At 52.6% G+C, this 19,265-nt stretch overlaps 1 protein-coding gene across 6 annotated transcripts in view; it reads right to left on the bottom strand.

Moving 5' to 3' along the window:
• Positions 1-3,887: 3,887 nt before the first annotated feature.
• CYTH1 (cytohesin 1) overlaps positions 3,888-19,265 on the bottom strand; it is an 80,015-nt gene continuing 64,637 nt past the window's right edge. For 5 of the 6 annotated variants that reach the window (XM_084749078.1, XM_084749079.1, XM_084749082.1 and 2 more), the window contains 4 exons: positions 15,737-15,815; positions 11,200-11,271; positions 8,731-8,885; positions 3,888-5,743 (listed from right to left, as the gene is read on the bottom strand). In XM_084749078.1, the coding sequence (XP_084605204.1) occupies positions 5,665-5,743; positions 8,731-8,885; positions 11,200-11,271; positions 15,737-15,815 (385 nt within the window). In that variant the 3' untranslated portion in view covers positions 3,888-5,664. The remainder of the gene's footprint in view (positions 5,744-8,730; positions 8,886-11,199; positions 11,272-15,736; positions 15,816-19,265) is intronic. The other variant, XM_084749077.1, reaches the window with a different exon arrangement.

Here is a 19,265-nt window from a genome sequence, read left to right on the forward strand (position 1 = left end):
ACTTCCCCAACTCCTAACCAGCAGGGTTTAGGCTGCATGGCTGCCTTCTGATTTGATAACTCAGAGATGTTTCTCCTGACTCCTTACAGTGAAATTCTTAATTAGAAAAAAAAAGAACACCATAGACAGAGCCCAAGGCTAAGTATAGTGGCCCAGGCTTGCCACCCCGGCATTTGGGAGTAAGAGGCAGGAGGACTGTTCTGCTCAAGACCAAGGTCAGCCTGGTTTGCATAGGGAGGCTGTGAGGGCTACATGGTGAGATGATTCTTCTTCTTCTTCTTCTTCTTCTTCTTCTTCTTCTTCTTCTTCTTCTTCTTCCTTCTCCTCCTCCTCCTCTTCTTCTTTGTACCTTAATTTAGATACACTTTTATTTTATTTATTGCATATGAGTGCTTTACAGAAGAGGGCAGCAGATAGTTGTGAGCCATCATGTGGTTGCTGGGAATTAACTTGGGACCTCTTGAAGAGCAGGTGGCACTCTTAACCACTGAGACATCTCTCCAGCCCCCACAGTGAGATTCTTAAATGAACAAAACCAAACCTGAAACCAGAACCAAACACACAGAAACAACAAACAAAGCAAAATGAGCCAAGCTTTGGTCTGAACAGACACACTCAGACTCACACCCACACCCACCCACCCACCCACCCACACACACACACACACTCAAGGACGCAGAGCACTGCAGAACAAACAATGACATGTCCATGACTGGCCCTTCTAGTCTGAGTCCTGCACATGTTCCTGAGAGGTTTGTGTCACATTCAGATGTGATGATGTAACCTAGAAAGGAGACAGGGGGGACTGCGCTCCTCTGCTACCTGTACCCCCATCCCTCCGCACCCCTGCTCCAGCCTTGAGACAGCTCATAGCCTCAGACTCAGGCAAAGAGGCCCAGAACTTTGCCTGCCTTGCTAAGCAAAGGATGCTGGGAAGACCAACTTCATTTTCCAAGGACTGATATTCCTTCTTCACCAAGACAGCCTCTAACCAGAAGGACCAGAACCATGGACAGGACGGGCAAACGAACATTCGAGATGACCTGAGCTGCGTCCAGGCTGGGCCTTGCCCTGGGCATCCTCTTACACTGGGCCCAGAGAAGCTCCAACACTTGAGTGTGGCTGCCATGCTCAGGGCCACATTCACAGTGCTGTGGAGAGGGGCTCAAAGCCGGCAAAACAAACCAAGCAGGGGTACACAGCCCAAGGTCAGGCCGGCTGAAAGGCTGGAGCCTAGGTGGGGCTCCAGAGACAGGGCACAACCCTGACCAACAGTGATGTCACCTCCTGTGGCCAGCACAGCACAAGGGCTGGCGAGATAGCCATCGGTGCCACCTACTTTCCCAAAGCGTTGCTTCTGTTTAAGCTACTCCGCGTCACTGCCTATGAGTAACACTTTAAAATAAAAACAACAACAACAACAACAAAACCAGTCTACCCCTCCAGGCTGCTGCTCTCTGGCAGGTGCAGGTGGTCAACTTAATACTCAGGAAGGGAGGAGTTCAGGAGCCTCCAGCACGATTGCCCGGCACAGCTGCCTTAAATTGTAGAGCCTTGTGGTTCCTGCCCTCCCCCATCACAGCTGCTGTGCTGTCCTGACGATCCTCTATTCCTGCTACGGGGGCCTCAGGCGGGGCAGCAGGAAATGCAAGTCTTGGATGTAGTACGCAGTAGTCAGTCAGTACGTGGCTTCCTAGCCTGGTAGCCCCACCCCCACCCATGTTTGTTGAATGAATGCGTGAGTGAGTGAAGAAGTTCAGTGAGGAGTGGTAGGAGCAGCTTTAGGAAGAGCTCTGGGACAGAGATTTTTGACAGACTGCAGCAGAAGGTGCTGTGACTCAGGCACGGATCTCTGACAAGGGCTTAAGCCCGTCTAATGGAGCGGAGAGTTAAACACGAGGAAATGAAGGGACGGAGCCCGAGCTAAGATGACCGCAGAGACTGGGGTCCTGTGCACAATACTGACTTCGTGCCTATGAACCAGATGCAGCCACGTGGAGCACACCAGCAGATTCATTTTGATTAAATATGTACAAGAATTTTAACCGAGAGGAGACAAGCAAATGCCATCAACTGTCGAGGGATGAGCCGCAGGGATTACAGGAGACAAGAGTGGTGTCCCTGTTGGGGCTGTTCCTGCCCATGCCTGCTTCTTGTCTGTCAGGACACGTGTTCTGGTACCAAGTGCACACCACCTTTGATCTTTACACTGTTTGCTGAGCATAGGATTAGCCAGGTTCTTAGCTCTCCCTGGATGTGACCTGTATACCCCACAGCCTAAAGGGATAGTGTTCGTTTGGCTCAAGGCTTCAGAGGTTTTGGTCCACGGTCCTTGGGTATGGCGGTCCTGATATGGTAAGGTGGAGCATCATGACAGCCGGACCATGTGGCAAAGGCTGCTCACCTCACGGCATGCAGGACACAAAGAGAACAGTCTCCAAAACTGCCCTCTGTGACCTGCGTCCTCAAGGTCCACCTCTCAAAGTCTCTAGAACCCTTCAGAATAGCCCACCAGCTAGGACCCAAGCCCCCAGCTCGTGAGGAATGTTTCTCACGCAAATCTTAGAACTGGGCTAGGAAACACGAGAGAAAAAGCAGGCGGAGCAAACCTGCTTCTCACCATTTACTGAGCCCATTGTAAAAGCTCAACAGAGGCAATTCAGTTTCTAGCTGAGTTTTAGAGGCAGTAACTGCTGAACCACAGGAGTAGTTGTAATTTTAAACATTATCATGTATGTGTGGGGTGTGTGTGTGTGCATGCATGCTTTTAACTTCAAGTTGTAGATGTCCTTCCTTCCTTGAAAAGGTCTCGCTGTGTAGCTCTGGCTGTCCTGGAACTCACTATATAGACCAGGCTGGCCTCAAACTCACAACAATCCGCCTCTGCCTCCCTAGCACTGGGATTGAAGGTGTTGATTCCTCTGGAACTGGGGTTCTGGGGGTTGTGAACCTCCATGTGGGTGTTGGGATTCTAATCTGGATCCTCTGAAATAGTACCCAGTGATCTTAACCACGGAGCCATCTCTCCAGCCACAAACTTTTAATCTCCTTTGTGTTGTTCACTGCTGATGCACTAAATACAACCTGGTTTTCAGGTTGGGGGATGCTTATTTCACACGCAGGAAGCCTCGGGGACGACCCTAGCACTGCATAAACTGGCATGGTACATGTTTTCAAAGTGTCAGACATACTGATAATTATAAAACATCTTTGGAAGGCACCAAAGACCTAAACGAAAGCCTCATATTCTGAGAGCAAGATGTAATAGTAAGACAATATAGCCAGGTGTGGTGGCGCACACCTTCAGTCCCAGCGCTAGCAAGGCAGAGGCAGGTGGATTGCTACAAGTGTAACCCCAGCACTAGAGAAAGGCGGAGGCAGGAAGATCCGAAGTGCAAGGTCATCCTTGGCTGCACAGGTGGCTTAAGGCCAGCCTGAGATACAAGTGATCCTGCCTCAAAAGAAAGAAAGAAATAAGATAAAGAAGAAGTGGAAAGAAAGGGAGGAAGGAATGAAGGGAGGAAGGGAGGAAGAAAGAAAGAAAAAGAAAGCACAGAGGCAGAGGCCAGCTTCTGCTACATTAAACACCTACCCAGCAACCTTTTGTTTCCTGGTCCTGCTCAGTTGCCTGACAAGGCGATGTAGTGCCAGCTGAGGTGGCTGGCTCGTGTGGAGACTTCTCGTTGAAGTGAAGTTTTTCCCCAGGAAGAGGGACAGAGGTTAAGCTCTTGTTATGCCATCCACAGCAGAAAATGGCCCCTTCCCAACCCATGGTTTTAATCACAGCCACACTTAGGATGGAGACACACTCATGCCACAGGGATGGACCAGCCCCAACCCAGGCTTGACCAGAGAGCACACCCACAGCGAGCAGACAGTGAGAGCGGTTTGGGAAGAGTTGGAGTTTATTTGCTGCAGTTCCTTAGAGCTAGTTTACAAGGCAAAAACAAACAATAAAACAATGGAATAATAATAATAATATTCTTAAAAAACCCTGTCAACAACTTTCAGTCATTTCTTTGTATTTTGCAAATCTTTTTTTAAACAAATACAAAATAATCTAGAAGGAGAAAAACTATGTATGGATTATTTACACCTCTGATAAATAGACTGACACTGGGCCAGGTGCTGGTCTGCCCAGGACACACCTGTGAGAACCGGTGTGCAAGAGGGGCTCTGGCACTGGCCCAACGCCCCCCACCACCTGGGCCGGCACTGACTGCTTCTGTACCAGGAAGCTCAGGTTTCCAGCCTGGACCCTCTTCCGTCACTGTTGCCTTCACACACTCCAGCGACGAGCACCTGAGGCTGCTTGAGGCCAGACCCACAGGACACGGGCCAGACTGCTGCCCCCCACGCACCCTTCTCTGCGCAGCTATTTCCAGAGATGCTGACCTCCTTCTGAGATCAGAGGAGCTGAGCTCACGCAGCGCAGCGGGGACCCATGGCTCCTCCACCTGCCTGGACTGGCATGCTGGCCCTGGCCAAGGAGCAGGAGCTGCCCTTGAGAGTCCCTGAGAGAACGGCAGGAGATGCTGCGTTTCACGGCCCCTTCACACTGAGTTAGGAGGCCAGGGCTGACTCACACATGTGCTGTGGCATGCCATGCATAGAGGGCAAGGGGACAGAAAGGCCACCTCAGCCTTGCTTGACTGCACTGCACCCTGCTGAGCAAGGCCCCTGCTCCCGGAGGCTACCACAGAGTGCACCAGAATAGTCCAGTTGGAGTGGCTTTTGAGGCAGAAAAGGCTGAAGCCCCAAGGGTATCAGGTAAGACTGGCTCCTTCCTCTACAACGAGGAATGGGGCTCTTGAGAAGGAGAAAGAAAAACCAGCTATGAAACAGTCGCCACCCGGCACCATGGGTGACCTCCTCACAGTTTTGGTTATTAGGAAAATGCAGACGGTCCACTCTAAAGCGCAGTGGGCCTGGGTACTGAGGGCCAGGCAAGGAGCTAACACCTTTACCCTGTCCCACAGGCTGCCTGCCTGCTGCCCTAGCAGGGCCCTGAAGGCCTCCGCGTGTCGGCTGGGCCCTGCCAGCAGCCTTGCTTTTGCCCCTCTTGCCCACCCAGGTCAGGAGGTAGCAGCCCCGGGGTGCCAGCATCCCCAGAGCCCCTTCCGAGGGGACGCTCCAAAAGCAGGGCACGGGAGGGCAGAGCGCAGTGCTATGTTCACTTCGCTTTAAAACAAAAACAAAAATAAATCTTTATAGTGCGTGGCTTCTATTCCTTTCCTCCTCTCCTTAGTACATAAGAGTACATCCTCACAGGCATGATGGAGCAGAGGGGAAGGCCCTTGGCCAGGAACACTTCGAGGTAAAGAGCGAGCTCCCTGCGGTGCCATCAGCCCTGCTGAGCTGAGGCAGGACACAGCCCTGCTCTGCTGCTAGCAGCGGCTCTGAGCGGCGGCTCCAGAGCCCACGAGTGGCAGCAGCAGTCTCCAGCCCCAGCCCTCACTGCCCACCCTTCTCCCACTTAGAAAATTGCAAAAGCTAAAGCGAGTCTCTAGGGGCGGGCAGGGCCTGGCCGAGGAGCCCTCTGCTCTCCTCTGCTTGGCTCCACGGTGCTGTCACGGGAGGCAGGAGAAAGGGCCACAGCGTCCTGGGCTGGCCGTGCCCTGGTGCTCCCACAGCGTCCTGGGCTGGCCGTGCCCTGGTGCTCCCTCAGTGTCTCTTTGTGGAGGAGACCTTCTTTTTCCGTGCTGCGAGCATCTCGTAGAAAGGGTCTCTGCTAATGGCAGCTCTGGAGCACAGAAAAGGGAGAAAATCGGCATGAGGGGCAGATCAAGCTGTCCGACTCGGGAGCTGTGCTGCCAGCTGTCCCCAGGGACACCCACCCCACTCTGTCCACATGGAAGCACCGCTTAGCGTTTGGGAGTAGAATCATTATATGTTTCTTGGCCGAGTCCCAAGTGTGTGGCTGTCCACTGCAGCTCTGAGTCTGTGTTGTAACAGACCCATAAGTCACTCCACACATGGTGCTCAAGAGGCTGGCGTGGCCTGCACAGGGCCTAGTGCACCAGCTCCATGAGGATGGCTGCTGCAGGGGCCGGTGCAGCAGGGGACGGCCACGCTGCCTCTCCAGCCCAGTGAGGGCTGCACATGACTGGCATAGCCAGTGGCGGTGTTTGCTCTTCTGGGAAGCTGCACCTGTGTGGTGATTAGCTTAGTGGGTCACCAGAGGCCTGGGGCCCCCAGAGCACACACTCAAGTGCCCTCTCTCTTCTGCGTGTGTGCACATATAAGTGTGTGGGTGTGTGAGTGTCTGAGCTCCAGCCCTGGGCTTGCCCCAGCTTTGGTGAGCTAGCTGAGTCTCACCACCACAAGGACTCAGCCTGCAAAGGTCTAAAGCTAGTCAGAACGCCTTCTATGTTTAGGGTGCAGGTGATTCTACCTTGGCTTTTGGGGGATGGCTAACCCCTTTTGGTAGGTTGCTTGTCCCTGTTTAGCAGTACCCATGGTGCCCAGATGAAAATATGCTGTGAAATAGTGGCAAGAATTGGGCTGGCATCAGACACGCATTTAACTCCCTCTTCACCCCTCGTGCTGAGACGTTGACCTATTAGATTCTTGGAGCTGGAAGCCACCCCCTCTCCTCACTTGTTGGCATGGGCTCCCCATGGCTAACAGTGGGCAAGTCTGGCCTACCGAGTGTCTGCCTGCAGCCTGGACTCTGTTGAGATGGACACACACAATGCCACTAGGAGCTTCCTCAGGCTGCTGGGAACCGCTAGGAAGAGCAGCTCCCAAGAGAAAGGTGTGTCTAGGCCTTCTACAACGCCATGAAGTGTATTTCCCAGTGCTCTCTCACTCTCTCCCTCCTCATCCTAGCAGATCAGGAAAGGCTTCACACCCACCCGAGCAGTGTCCTCCTGAGCCACCACACAGGCTGAGGCCTTGCTTACTTATCTACACTCTCAGCCTTGCTGGGCCTCAGGTCCTATCTGCGGCGTGGGGCTTACTGCGCCACTGCTCTGGGGTGGGGACACAGAGACTATGCTACATTATTTCCAGCATTTGCACATCCTCCACAGGGAAGCATCAAGAATATCGAGGTGGGGCGGGGGTGGGGTGGGGTGAGGTTGCTGTCAGAAGAACTGGGTAGCCCCAGAAGGAGGCCTAGCATCCACAAGGACCCAAGAGGGACTTTAAAGAACACTCATTTTTCTGACTACAGCAGCAAAAACTTATGAGAGTCAAAATGTACAAAAATAGCCAAAATTCTTTTGAAAGAGCATAAAGGAGCCTGCTGAAGCAAATCCTACTGATGGAAGCAGTGTGCCCCACCTCCTGCCAGCCTGAGGCCATGCAGAATGTGCTGTAAGCCAGGCAAACACTTTGAGTCAGTGTAAGACCGACTGCTACTGGTCTGAGAGATCAGTCCCACCTCTCACACTGAAACACAGCAAGATTGAACTCCCAACAACAGACATGAGAGGGCACAGGACGCAGTGTGCTCTCTTCCCTGGCCTCAGGCCTCTCCCAGACAGAGTCCATGCTCAGAGGACGGGCTGTTTTGGGGCTCCTCCTTGTGTGCGACTCATAGCCTGGCCCACTGTGGGACCATCCCTGGCACAATGGCTGTTACTGGGGAGGATGCCTAAGTCAGGGCAGCATGCCACCAGCCTGGGCACTCTCCCGAGGTCCTCAGAGCAGCCCTTTAAATCTGGAATTCCAGAGACGGGCAACATGTCCCAAAAACACCAAGGACTCTACTGCTGCCGGAGCCCAAGGCAACCCGCCTGCCTCCCTTCTCTAGGAACTCTGACAAGCATCTCTACAGAGTAAGGCATCAGCCCTTCCCTACCAGCACACTGTACATCTTCAGCCACTTACTTGTCCTCTGTTTAATCTTGGCCAAAACACTCCACTGTGGATTGAAGTCCTCACACTAAATTAGACTAGATAGTGAGCAGGTCCTGAGCAAGGGTAGAAAGGAGCTGAGGACATAGAGGCAGCCTGGGCCCTGAAGGCACGTCTTCCTCACTCTCAGGTCACTGAGGCATGGACGACAAGGAACGCTGTCTAAGGAAGGTATCTGCATTATGTCTTGATGGTCAAAGTACCCAGGACTGCGACTGAGGATGCACTCTGGGAAGAAGTCATTGCTGAGAGGGTGGGGAAGTCAGCGTCTTGCTGGGGCAAGGAGAAAGATTCCCATCAGCCGGGCTTCGTGTGAATGGAGGCAACAAGCCGATGCAGACACCCCGAGTTCTGCAGAGCCTATTTCCAGTCACAGCCACACTGGGACGTCCCTGTCCCTGCAGCAGCCCTCACACGGCGGGCCTGTGATTCATGGTGGGACTGCAAGAAGCTCCCTTCACTCAGGCTGGCTGTGCCCTCACAGCATGCAGGGAAGGGCTGGGGCTCAGCTTCGTGACCTCGCTCGCATCACTGCCCTGTGACCTTGTACAACTCTCGTTACCTATGGTCCTTAGCCTCCGTGTCTCACTGGATGAAAAAGTACAATAAAGCCAAGTGCTAGCCACACTGAGCTGGCACAGGAAGAGATGTGCCCCTCACAAGCATGGTGGCACCTGTCTGCACTCTGGGTTTTTGAAGGCTCTGGACGCCTAGGCGGAAGGCATGACCTACTAATTCTCTGACTCGCAGGAATCCTGCTGGGAAGCAAGCTGGGAACCTCCCTGCAGACGGTCAGAGCTGGGCGGACAAGGGCTGTGTGGAGGGGACGGGTGACCAGCTCCCTGTGCAATGCAAGGAAGCACCTACTTTATGCACTTGATCCACTCCTCCTTCTCCTCAGGAGTGGGCGCTGAGATGCGGTACACAGTGTGGTTCCCTTCCACCACGCGCCCGTCCGCCTCCGTCTTGCATGCCTTAATCACTTGGTCTTTATTGTCAGGGATATAAAGCTCAAAACAGTTCTGGGAAGAAAATGAGAAAGTGACAGTTGTCAGGTTTTAGAAGAAGCTGCTGGCCAAAGAAAATCTTATTTCCCAAAACACTCTTTATTCTTATATCAAGAAGTATATACCAGAGAATAGCCTCAGAAAATGTGTTCTCTGGGGGCAGAGGACATAAGTCGATTGGTAAATGCTTGCTAAAGAAGGATGAGGACCAGCTGGGCGTGGAGGCATAAGCCTGTACTCCAGCACCCGGGAGGCATAAGCCTGTACTCCAGCACCCAGCAGGCATAAGCCTGTACTCCAGCACCTGGGAGGCATAAGCCTGTACTCCAGCACCCAGCAGGCATAAGCCTGTACTCCAGCACCCGGGAGGCATAAGCCTGTACTCCAGCACCCGGGAGGCATAAGCCTGTACTCCAGCACCCGGGAGGCATAAGCCTGTACTCCAGCACCCGGGAGGCATAAGCCTGTACTCCAGCACCCGGGAGGCATAAGCCTGTACTCCAGCACCCGGGAGGCATAAGCCTGTACTCCAGCACCCAGCAGGCATAAGCCTGTACTCCAGCACCTGGGAGGCATAAGCCTGTACTCCAGCACCTGGGAGGCATAAGCCTGTACTCCAGCACCTGGGAGGCATAAGCCTGTACTCCAGCACCTGGGAGGCATAAGCCTGTACTCTAGCACCTGGGAGGCATAAGCCTGTACTCCAGCACCTGGGAGGCATAAGCCTGTACTCCAGCACCTGGGAGGCATAAGCCTGTACTCCAGCACCTGGGAGGCATAAGCCTGTACTCCAGCACCTGGGAGGCATAAGCCTGTACTCCAGCACCTGGGAGGCATAAGCCTGTACTCCAGCACCTGGGAGGCATAAGCCTGTACTCCAGCACCTGGGAGGCATAAGCCTGTACTCCAGCACCTGGGAGGCATAAGCCTGTACTCCAGCACCTGGGAGGCATAAGCCTGTACTCCAGCACCTGGGAGGCATAAGCCTGTACTCCAGCACCTGGGAGGCATAAGCCTGTACTCCAGCACCTGGGAGGCATAAGCCTGTACTCCAGCACCTGGGAGGCATAAGCCTGTACTCTAGCACCTGGGAGGCATAAGCCTGTACTCCAGCACCTGGGAGGCATAAGCCTGTACTCCAGCACCTGGGAGGCATAAGCCTGTACTCTAGCACCTGGGAGGCATAAGCCTGTACTCCAGCACCTGGGAGGCATAAGCCTGTACTCCAGCACCCGGGAGGCAGAGGCAGGCGGATCTCTGTGAGCTCTCTTGATACCTGATGTTCTGTACACCAGGCTCTCTGGCACACAAGATTCCAAGGATTCTCGTTTTTGAGAACTCATTTTTTTTTTAAAGCAAAGAAAAAGAAAGCAAGGCATTGTGGTGCACACTTTTAAACCCAGCACTTGAGGAGGCAAAGGCAAGTTGACTTCTGAGTTTGAGGTCAGCCTTGTCTACAGAGAGTTCAAGCACAGCCAGGGCTATGCGGTATCAATACAAACGTGTGTGTGTGTGTGTGTGTGTGTGTGTGTGTGTGTGTGTGTGTGTGTGTGTACTTGTGTGAGTGCATTTGCACTGTGTGGGTATGAACTCAGGACCCTGCAGGGGTCAGTCCCTGTTATCTACGGTGTCTGAGGCAGGGCCTCCTTGTTTTCCTACTGCACACACTAGGTTAGCGAGCCCATGGTGTCTGGAAATTCCCTATCTTCTGCCTCACTGTGGGAGTGCTGGATTGCAGACACACATGATCACACCCAGCTGTTCTGGGGATCTGAATGCAGGTTCTTGTGTGTGCCAGATCTGGTGTCACACTTTCCCCACCAACCCATCTTCCCAGCCTGACATCCTGCCTCAGAACACAAGGTACACGGTTCCAGAGGAATGACACTTGAGGGTGACCTCACAGGCATAAGTGTACACACACTGTATACACACATATACATTTTTTCCTATGGAAAAAGCTCAGACTAGACCCCTGCAGGATGTCAACTTTTTCAGGCCTATCTGTTGGCTGGGAAGCTCCACCCCTGACAGACAGGAGCACCTGTGCAGCCTTTGGTGAGCTGCTCCCAAGCCATACAGTGCATCAGAGTTATAAAATCAGCACTAAGTTTCGGTGCTCACAGCTGCCCTGCCGGGAGGGGCAGCTTCTAGAGCTTGGCTCAAAGTCAGAAAGTACAGGAGACAGACAGAACTAAGGAAGGAACGCAGGGTCAAACACAGGGGTTAAAGCGTGGCTTTGCTTTTCAGCTTCTCATCGTGCCTTCACTTTCTCAGGACGGGCTACGACCAGCCCCCTGGCCCTCGGCTCCGCAGCAGGAACACTCACCGGCTTTTTAGAGTCTTCTACCTCTCGGATACTCAGATTCTCTAGCGGGATGATCCCACGGGGCTCTTTATCCTGGAACAGGTGCAGGCAGAAAGACTTCACTCTCCATCGAGGAAACACGTGTTTCCCCCCGACCCCCATTGGCCTATCCTGACTCCTCCCTCTCAGGCATGAAGCTCCCAGCTTAGCTTCAGGCCTCACTTGGGTTCTACAAAGGACCAGGGTCAGGAGTGTGTGGCATGCTGGGAAAGTCCAAAGCCTTCTACAGATAAAAAAAAAAAAAAAAAAAAAGAAAAGAAAAGAAAAGAAAAAAAGAAAGTCCAGGGGGCTCAGCAGGTGCCAGCCATCAAAGTGTACCTGCTGATGAGTGACCTCTGGGGCCTCACTCAGGGAACATGCCAACCACCTTCCCTAAGGAAGGGCCTCCCCTCCTCCATGTCTGACATTTCCCTTTCCTTTTCCTGCCTTGGTTCTGTGTCACTAACTCCTGGAAGCCTAGGTCTAGGCACTGCTGCCCATGCCTGATGCAGGGACACCAATTGAGTTTCAAATTGTCCCGTGCTCACTGCATGTCACCTGAACTTGTGACCTTAGGGCAACACTGTCTTTTGGGCAGCTGCTCCAAGATCCACAGCGGTGCTTGAGCTTAGGTCCACATAGCTCCTCACCCTCCCTCCACCCCAACTGTCCCCTTAGGCACTGCTCCACCAACTTACCAGCCAACCAAACCCAGCTCTCTAATTGTATAAAATAAAAACAAACAAATACGTCTTTCAGACATTTCCCCGAATCCTGTGGGAACACTTATCCTCTTCCTGTAACTGTGTAGTGCTGGCTTAGGACGCCCATCTGAGGGGCTCCTCTGGGCTTCCAGTATGAAAGGTCACCTACAGAGACCACAGCTCCTCCTGCCTCAAGCTGCACACTCTGGGCTCTCATTAGCACCACTCTGCTCCTCAAGTGGATCTCTGTGAGTTCAAGGCCTGCCTGATCTACAAAGCGAGTCTAGGGCAGCCAAGGCTGCAGAGAAATCCTGCCTCAAAAAACAAACAAACAAAAAACAAAAGCCCAAAAAATCCAAAACAAAACAAAAAACAAAAAGAATCCAAAACTCTCGACTTGTCACTGCAGTGGACTAGGCTGAGCAAGCTGTGGACCGCAGCCTCTTCTCATGAGGCTCCTCTCACAAGGCTGAGCACAGGGTCTGCCTGAGATCCCTACTGCCCTATTCTAGGGCACCAGTCACTTCCAATGGCAGTTATAGGAAGGAAGACAGCACATTTACCCAGCGTTTTCCTAACTTCCTATGCAACACCATGCCCGCCCTTAGCAGTGCGCAGGACTGCTCAGGTCCAAAGACTCATGGTAGCCCCTATGCAGAGGTGACCACCGGGCTTACTCAGCAGTTACCACCCAGCCCACGCCCCCATTCCTCTTGCTTTCCTCTCTACTGTCACTTACAGGCCACATGGTGCTGGGGCCTCTTAAGCATTCTGATGTTGAAGTGGGTTGAATCCCATCACCCTTATGAAGAAGCCGTGGTTTCTGTATTCTCCTAGACCACAGGGCCCTGAGGCAGGGAGCTGCACGTGCACGGCACACGATCTGTGCTCTGGGTGAGTGGATGTAACCAAAGGGTTTACACTGTCTTCTGCACAGGAGTCAGGGCCAGCTCTGGAGGCCCTGTGACCAGCCAGGGAGACTCCTGGGCCGCTGCTAACTTCCCCACAGGTGTTCTGCAGGCTGCCAGTGGCAGATGTAAGCCAGGATACTCCTTATGCGCATCCCACAGAAGCTGGAGAGCACTGGGAGTCCTGGATCCCAGCAACTGAAAGTCATGTTCCTGGCTAATAATGTCAAGTCCAAATATGAAATGGGTTCCCGTGTAGACTCTCACTCTGTGACACTATGTGGATGTGCAGGGGCTCAAGGAGCCGCTGAGCAAGAGGACCTGGGTCCTATGCCCAGCACCAAAAGTGAGACAGCAAATGATGACACACTAGTCCGGGCGGACTCCGGTGCACTTCCCCACTACTCATCTGCACCCCCAAAAGGACAGAGATAAGCAGCACAGATGCGTGTGGCCTGTGTGATTTCTTACAGCAAGTACTGTTATCTTGGCAAAAAATGATCTGATGAGGATAAAGAACAGATGGGAGTGGAGTGTGATGCGGAGAGAGAGGAGCAGGTCTGTGAGGATGGGCTACTTCATGTAGTCTTTTCTCTCTTTCCTTTTTTTTTTTTTTTTTTTTTTTTTTGGTTTGTTTTTCAAGACATGGTTTCTCTGTGTAGTAGACTTGGCTGTCCTGGACTCAGTTTGTAGACCAGGTTAGTCTCGAACTCACAGTGATCCACCTGCCTCTGCCTCCCGAGTGCTGGGATTAAAGGCGTGTGCCACCACAGCTGGCTCATGTGGTATTTTCATAAAAGATGCCTTATTAAAGAAAAAAAATCAAAGCTGGGGATGCTGGCACCAGCCTTTAATCCCAGCACTCAGGAGGCAGAGGTAGTCAGATCTCTGAATTAGAGCCCAGCCTGGTCTTCAAAGCAAGTTACAGGACAGCCAGGGCCACATAGAGAAACCCTGTCTCATAAAACAAACAAACAACAACAACAAAAAGAAAAGAAAAGAAAGCAAGCAATGAGGCAGAAACGACAGACTGTGGGCCGTGAAGGTGATTGTTTCCTTGCCATAAAGACCACTCTTTTTAAAGCAGCCTTATAAACTGCTGTGTGTTCAGTCACGCTGTTCTCAAGTGTTCACAGTTTGAAAGATAAAGTGTCCTTCCTACTGCTTGGCGCTTGTTGTCACTGACTTCATTTGACACTGGTCTCTGAGGGCCAGGTGTCTGACATTCTGTGCTTTCTATGCTGTCCATGAGAACTGGAGGAAGCTCTCATGAAGCAAGTCCAGGGCAGAGCTGACCCCAGCTGCTGCCTCACAGAAGCCCTCAGGCAGCGTCCCAGGTGTAGTGCACACCCAGGCAAACACAGCACCCGATGCCCTCCTGCCGCCACAGACAGGGAGACCTGCCCGCTCGCTTCCTCACCCCTTCCTAGCACAGTGAACTTTCCTCCCCTCACTACTCGGATTCTGCTCTCGATGGCCTGCATCTCTCTCCAGGCCAAAAGGTGAAGTGGGCTGACCTCGTCCCCAGGCTGCAGGCACTCTGCAATCCCAGCTGCTACTTCCTTCCTACAGCCAGACAGCAGGGCGACCACACCAGCTGTGCCTTTTCCTGGTCTGGCTGTCCTCATGCCTACACACCCAGTTTCACTAGGTTACCCTGTGTCAGTGTTTTCTGGCTCTTGCTAGGAACTCGCCTTGCTACCTAGACACTATAAAGCCAAATCAAGGAAGGGCTTGGGTGGGTGGGGGAAGGAAACTCACTGAGCCTTTTGTTCATAATACTCTGGGGATAAAACAGAGAGAGTCTTTCTTACGATTTTTATATGCTTAAATTATTGCTCTAATGTTTGAAAAGACTTACAGAAAAGCAAAGCTGGTAGCAGAACTTGGGTAACATGAGTGGGGCCCTGAGAAGAAATACCTTGGAAACAGTTTCCTGCAAGTGCACAGCACATCATCGGCATGAACCACTGAGTTGAACCTATAACTCTGTGCAACTAGCCTAGAACTCACTATGTAGCTCAGGCTGGCCTCACTCTTGTGGTAATCCGCCTATTGATTTTTAAATTGTTACTTAAACACCACTTTGCTCTACCTTTACCATAGCGGAAGCTTCAATCCTGTTTTCTCAGTGGGATCAATAACTTATTGCGGGTCCAGCCAGGTTAGCTGAACTGACTAGCTGGAGACCTACATCCAACATGCAAGCAAGAAGAACCGCCTCGGCGCTGGCAGGTGCCCAGGAAGACGGCGGGAACACCGGAGTGCCATGTCACCAACCAACAACCTGTGGCTTTCTGGGTGCTCTCTCCACAGAAAGCCTGGGGGAATTTTACTGTGTACTTTTTATTTCTACAACTACAAAGGGCACCTGCAAGTGACGTGCTCCTACAGGGAGGTCTAATCCCAGTGAAGAGACACCAACAGAACTTCCACAGTGTAAGGAAATGTCAACTTCCCAAACCCCCAGACGCTCTCAAGTGATCCCTTCCCGTTTCCTTCTGCTGCTTTTCCTCCAGTGTGCCTCTTACCACTGGAAATCTGAATTCACCAAGTCACAACTATTATCCCTTTCACTAGGTTCTCGGCAACTGATCCAAGTTCCACGTTTAGACCCAGCTCCAAACAAGTCCCCCACACTGTGTCCACTGCTCCCTCTCAGTTCTGGAACTGCTGCCTCCTGTCATGTCGAGACCTGAGTGCTGGCTCTGGGCTACAGCCTCCTGGCCGGCCCCTCCACATCCTTGTTGGGTGTTCTACTGTGAGAGTTAGTTCCTCCCTGACCCCCATGGAAACAGAAGGGCAGATTTGACTGTCTCCCCAGAGCCCCCCTAGCTGTGCTTGGTTGGAGTGGTATAGAATGGAGGCGTGGCCCATGCTGCCCCGGGTGGACCAGCAGATGCTCACCGTTGTGTATTCAAAGTAGTAAAGGCAGTTGTCAGTCAGAATGAACCAGCGCCTCTTCCAGGTCTTTACCCTGCCACCTGGGAGCAAAAGGGAGATGCTCTTGACAAGAGACACCCAGGCAGGGGCATGCTACACACACACACACAAAGCTCTCTTCCCAGGAAGGGGGCGGGGTGGGGCAGGGTATCAGGAGAACATTTAGACCATGGCAAAATTTACATCAGTGACAAGACACAGCCAAGACAGAAGCATCTTTCACAGAGTGAAAGTCTATGGTATGAGCAGAGCAAGCATGTCCAGGTGACACCCTGAGATGTCCTGGACAGCAAGATGAGAGCGAGGGCTAGGGAGGAAGACCCAGGGCGATGATGGTGCAATGCAAGTGTACCTTAGGCTGGAGAAGCCAGCCACAGCCTGTGTGTGATAGAGACAGGCAAAGAAAGGAGGAAGGGAGGGGCCAGCATCCTGATGCAGGTGGCATGGGCACCTCAGGGGTTCCATGGACGTGACAGGAGAGAAGATACAGAAAGTGAGGTACTGTGAGCCCCTTACAACAAACCCGTGGCTTCCCCTGACCCACCTGCCTGTAGTGAAGTGTCACACTAGCTTTAGCCCCCTCGGTTAGTGTCCTGAAAGTCACGTCCCCAGAGTTCTGGGTGTGAATCAAAGCAGGAGTCCTTCACCAGGAAAGGACTGGCTTGTCCAAGAGGTGGGCTCAGGAGCCTTACCCACTGTGGACGCATATGACTCTTAAAACCAAGTAAGTCCAGGAGGCAGCCCTGACCGCTGGGAGGCGGCAGGGTCAGCAGCTGCCCGGGGCCTTCCTCGTCCTCTTCATGCTGCTGCTATTAAGTAGCAAGTGCAGGCTCCATGAGGCAACTCTGCGCTGGACGCTGGGGCAGGGAAGGCTGCGCTCAGCTGTGCCCACGCTGGAGGAAGCTACTTCTTCACTTGCTCCTCACCTGCACCATGCTTAGGGTCCCCACTTTTCTCCCACTTACCTCAGGTCAGGGGAGGACTGTCTTGACACGAACCACTCAGAATCACCCATGATGATACCCACATGGCATTGCCTAGCACACTCCCTGATCCTTAGAGCTCGCCCTTTGCTGGGGCCCAGCTATGGAGAGCACTTCTCCAGTCTCCGTGAAGGGCAGGGGAGTGGACGCCTGCCTGCCTTCTCCCCTGCCCTCCTGCTAACAGCCATGCAGAGCAGGGCGATGTTACGGAGACTGTTTCCGATGCCAGCAGCTGCCTGCAGGCTTGTGCCTGCAATGGGAAGGAGGCCCAGCAGAGCAGGCCAGGGCTCTGGGCTACTTCACAGCTCTGCCTGCGCACCTGAGCTGCAGGGGTGGGGAAGTAGATACAAGCAGCCATCATTAACTATATGATTCTAAGTGCCCAGGACCTCGGTTCCCAGACAGAGGGTGCCATAGGCAGTCACGTGCCATCACCACCCCTCCTGTGTGGTGTACACTGTGAGGCTCTCGCTCACAGTGATCCGAAGCACCCCGTGGTTAAGTGGCATGAATGAGGAAGACATGAGAGTAACGTGACGTGCATGCTGACAACAGGGAGGACTGGGCAGAATTAGAACAAATGAGAAGGAAGACAAAGAATGTGTTCAAACTGAGGGCGAGCTGCCTTAGAGCAGATCCGTTCCCATCTCTGAGTCTATCCTCTAGCCTACTGGGGAGACCATTTCCCACACAGGGCTTGGAACACAAGGGTGGCCAACTCATGCTGACCTCCCATGAGCTCTGTCACAGGACTATCCCAGGTGACAACGGGACTCAGGAAATGATGGAGAGAGTGCGTTAGATACCAAAAGAAACAAGATGGCAGGCAGGAAATCAAGGAGAAAAAGCAAAGCTGGGAAGATCTGTCTGGTAAAAGCTTCATTATGTCCCCTGGACAGTTTGCTGCACCACAGAGCCCTCTACCAGGAAGCATCGCTGCGTGCCCACGGAGAACAGATCCACGTGGAGAGAGAAACAGACATGGGACAAGCAAACAGATCGATGTGCGTCTAGGACAGTCCCTGTGGAACTCACAGGACCCTTGCCATGCGGGCCGCCTGGTCCTGGCATGAAGGAATGCCCGTGCTTGTTCTCCTAAGGCGGCCCTGCTCTGGCCACGCATACACACAGGCCTGAGGAGCATCCTGGTTCCTCCAAACGTTCCCCATATCGGCAACGAGAGGACTAAGAGGCCAATTCGGGGTTTGAGGATGAGTCTTTGAAACAGAGGAGGGCGAGGACCCAGGCTGTGAGGCTTTCCCTGATACCCCAGAAATGGAACCAAAGGACTGCAGGTAGGGGGTTGTGGGTCTGAGGGTTAAATTTCCCACTTGTGAGTTTGGAAGACAACACCTCTCTCTTTCATGGAAAGGCAAAGGCCCCAAGTGTCGTCTACTTCATCTTTTCCTAACTTCTTTGCCAACATGGTGTCAGAAGCACGTGGCTTTAGGAAGTTACAAGCTATCACCTTTTTCTTTCCTTCTTCACTTCAGAAATTGCTTTTGGTTAGGTTGATGCACGGATGTCAATTTGAACTCAACAATTCCCCTGAGCGTGTAGCCAGCGCGTCTCTGCCTCCGCGGCTCGCTCTGGGCCAGGGCTGCATGACTACCTGCAGTTCTCCTGGCCTCTTAGCTGGCAGCTGCAGTGCTTCTCTCTCCCCACCAAGAGGAAACGTGAACACTGCCCCAAACCCCTGATCCTGGCCGGTTCCCTAGGGACTGTACAGTAAGTTAGAAGCAGCATTAACACTACTACCAGCAATTAAAAAAACAAAGTAACCAAAAATAACAAAATAAAAAAACGCTGCAGCAATGACAGTGGCCTGGGCAGAGTGAGCGAGCAGTTGCAGGGTTACATACCTCCTGGAGTTTGGGGCAAGGAAAAGGAGAGCCAAAATCATGGAAACACATAAATGAGGGAGAAAAGAAAATTAAAACAAAGAAATCAAACCCGATTCCTTAATCTTAAAGTGCAGCGTACCAGTCACATTTATGTATGCCTGGAGAGGGAGGTAAGCCTGAGGACACTGGCGGCTAAGTGGCAAGACTGGAGGCATCACCCACACCTGCCCTAACAGTGCCACGAGTCCATTTTTGCCAGACTCCTCACAACCCAGAGCAAGGAGGGTGATGTGGACTTCTGCCAACGTAAATGTCGCTCTTAAGATACCCATCACTTATTAAAATGTGTGCGAGGATGCACACATGTACACCACAGATATACATGTACATATGGGTGTACACAAGAACACACATGCTTATGGCTCTCTGCATACAGGGACATATACAGACAACTACAGATGGCACAAAGTCCTACCCTGTGTAGCACAGACATACGGGACCGAGCCTCCGTGTGCCACAATGGAAACGCCTTGAGGTTAGGAACCGCGAAGCAATGGCCCCACGATGAATGTTGTTAATTTACTGTTAAGTTTTCATTGTGTCAGATGAGGCCTTGCTCAGTTTCCCGGGATCCTGGGACTCTCCTGGTCTGTCTCAGAAGTGTCT

Source organism: Acomys minous (assembly GCF_964271855.1).
Source record: "Acomys minous genome assembly, chromosome: 12".
Taxonomy (NCBI): domain Eukaryota; kingdom Metazoa; phylum Chordata; class Mammalia; order Rodentia; family Muridae; genus Acomys; species Acomys minous.